Source organism: Palaemon carinicauda, chromosome 14 (assembly GCF_036898095.1).
Source record: "Palaemon carinicauda isolate YSFRI2023 chromosome 14, ASM3689809v2, whole genome shotgun sequence".
Classification (NCBI taxonomy): domain Eukaryota; kingdom Metazoa; phylum Arthropoda; class Malacostraca; order Decapoda; family Palaemonidae; genus Palaemon; species Palaemon carinicauda.
This window is the reverse complement of record NC_090738.1, coordinates 74,517,592-74,519,556: the sequence shown is the minus strand read 5'-3', so window position 1 is coordinate 74,519,556 and position 1,965 is coordinate 74,517,592. Positions and strand designations below refer to the sequence as shown.

At 39.1% G+C, this 1,965-nt stretch overlaps 1 protein-coding gene across 1 annotated transcript in view; it reads left to right on the top strand.

Moving 5' to 3' along the window:
- Positions 1–1,778: 1,778 nt before the first annotated feature.
- LOC137652815 (zinc finger BED domain-containing protein 5-like) overlaps positions 1,779–1,965 on the top strand; it is a 693-nt gene continuing 506 nt past the window's right edge. Inside the window, exon 1 of the mRNA XM_068386223.1 lies at positions 1,779–1,953. Within this exon, the coding sequence (XP_068242324.1) occupies positions 1,779–1,953 (175 nt within the window). The remainder of the gene's footprint in view (positions 1,954–1,965) is intronic.

Sequence of the window (1,965 nt, the reverse complement as noted above, 5' to 3'; positions counted from 1 at the left end):
AAGACCATTTGCTTGGTCATTACATATGATTCCTCATTGTGTATAAATAATGAACAATGAGGAATGGGCTTAGAAGGTTTTGAATTTAAGTCGTATTTCTGTTTGTACTCGCCTTGGGGACCAGAGTTAGTGAATAGTGGCTCTCTTTACAGAGGAAGGCCACGTCTAGTTCTTGGAGGGAGAACTGATTCTATTTCCAGACCCGACGTTTTTTACCAGGAACAAGCTACACACCAACAGGTGGGGTCCCTAGGGAATCTGCCCTCTGGAGGAAAATGCATCTCTATGTCCAGTGGAGTGCCTAAAGGTCTATCTTCATAGAACCTCAGACTTTATGGGAGGACAGCTGTTCAGAAGAGAAACCCTGGGTTCAAAGTTATCTATAACTAAGGGCGAAATTCACCCATGTTAATCGCAGAACGGATCCAGACAGTACACCCGTTAGTCATGATCTGAGGAAAGTTGCCTCCTCCATAAAATTTCTTTAATTATATGGACTTTGAACATCCTTGTTTGCACACCAGCTGGTAGTCATCCAAGGCGTTCTTTATGCATTATGCAAAGCAAGTGGAGCAGCTTATGAGATCTGTGGTAGCAGCAGGTAGAATTCTTTAACCTTCTGTTTTAAGTCTGCGAGGAATAGTGTAATTAATTTGGGATGATTAATCAAGAGGGTGCGCGTGTAGCCACTGCATGTTACTACACGCTGAGCGATAGGCCACGAAAGTGTCCTTACGAACTGTTCCATTGACGTCAGTAATCTATAGCATAATACGGACACTTGTGCCAAGCGTTTTTTACGCTAGTGTATGTAAACAGTATACAGACTATATCATTATTATTAATAATTCTATTGAAGTGGCAAATCTGTTTCCTAGTAGATGAAACAATATTTTCTGTTGACTGTTTTTCTTTATGCTTTTATGCATATCATCCACATTATATAAATTCTATAAATGTGATCTGATATGTTCGTTTATTAAATTTTATTAGAAATGTACTGAGCATTAAGATTAAAATAAGGATATTTTTGTCATGGTATGTCTTTCGAGACTGTTCCCTGATTCAAGCAAAAGTCCACTCACTCTAACCCTTCCTTGGAAGGGTTGACGTGGTACCCTAACGGGTTGGTGGCAAAGAGGCAAAATTTGTTTCTATGCAAATACAACCATTATCCAATAGTTACTAAGAGTGGTCACTTTGGGGAAGGTATCACAAATTCATTCTGACTTTGGCGACTCTTATACAAACTTTGCTTTATAATGTATAGGGCAAGACCACTATACAATCTTGTCATTTTGTCATCCATAAGTTTTTATGTACTCCTCGAGACTTTTCCAGAGTCTAGTACAGTGATTCCAATCCGGTGTGCCGCGGCACCAAGGGGAGCCGTGAGATCTTTCGAGGGTGCCGCCAAAATCCCGAGGAAAATATTGCATTTACTTCGCTCTCTCTGCTTCTGCTGCTGCTGCACAATTTAGCGATCGAATTTTCTACTTAGCTACTTTTCATTGAATTTGTATAATAATTTGTACATATGGAAAATTACAATCCACGAGAACGATACTAATTTTATGATTTTGCTGTGTAATAATTGTACGGACACTGGAGAAAACATTGAAAGAAAATCCATCTATAATTACAACTCACTGCTTCCTACACAGAAAAGCGTTAGTAGCCAAGACATTTGGAGAAGAGTTGACTGAGGTTTTAAAGCAGGATGTCAAGATGGTTAATTTCATCAAATCCAGGCCACTGAAAAAAAGGGTTTTCAAAAGATGTGTCAAGAAATGGGTGCGGTTCATATTTCCCTGATTTTGCATACTGACATAAGGTGGTTATCAAGGGGTCGTGTACTGAACCGCGTTCTTGAACTCAAAGAAGAATTAAAAACCTTTTTCCAAGAGAAGAGACATGATATAATCATAAAGCTGCTTGAAAATTCTACTTGGTGTTTGTAGCTGT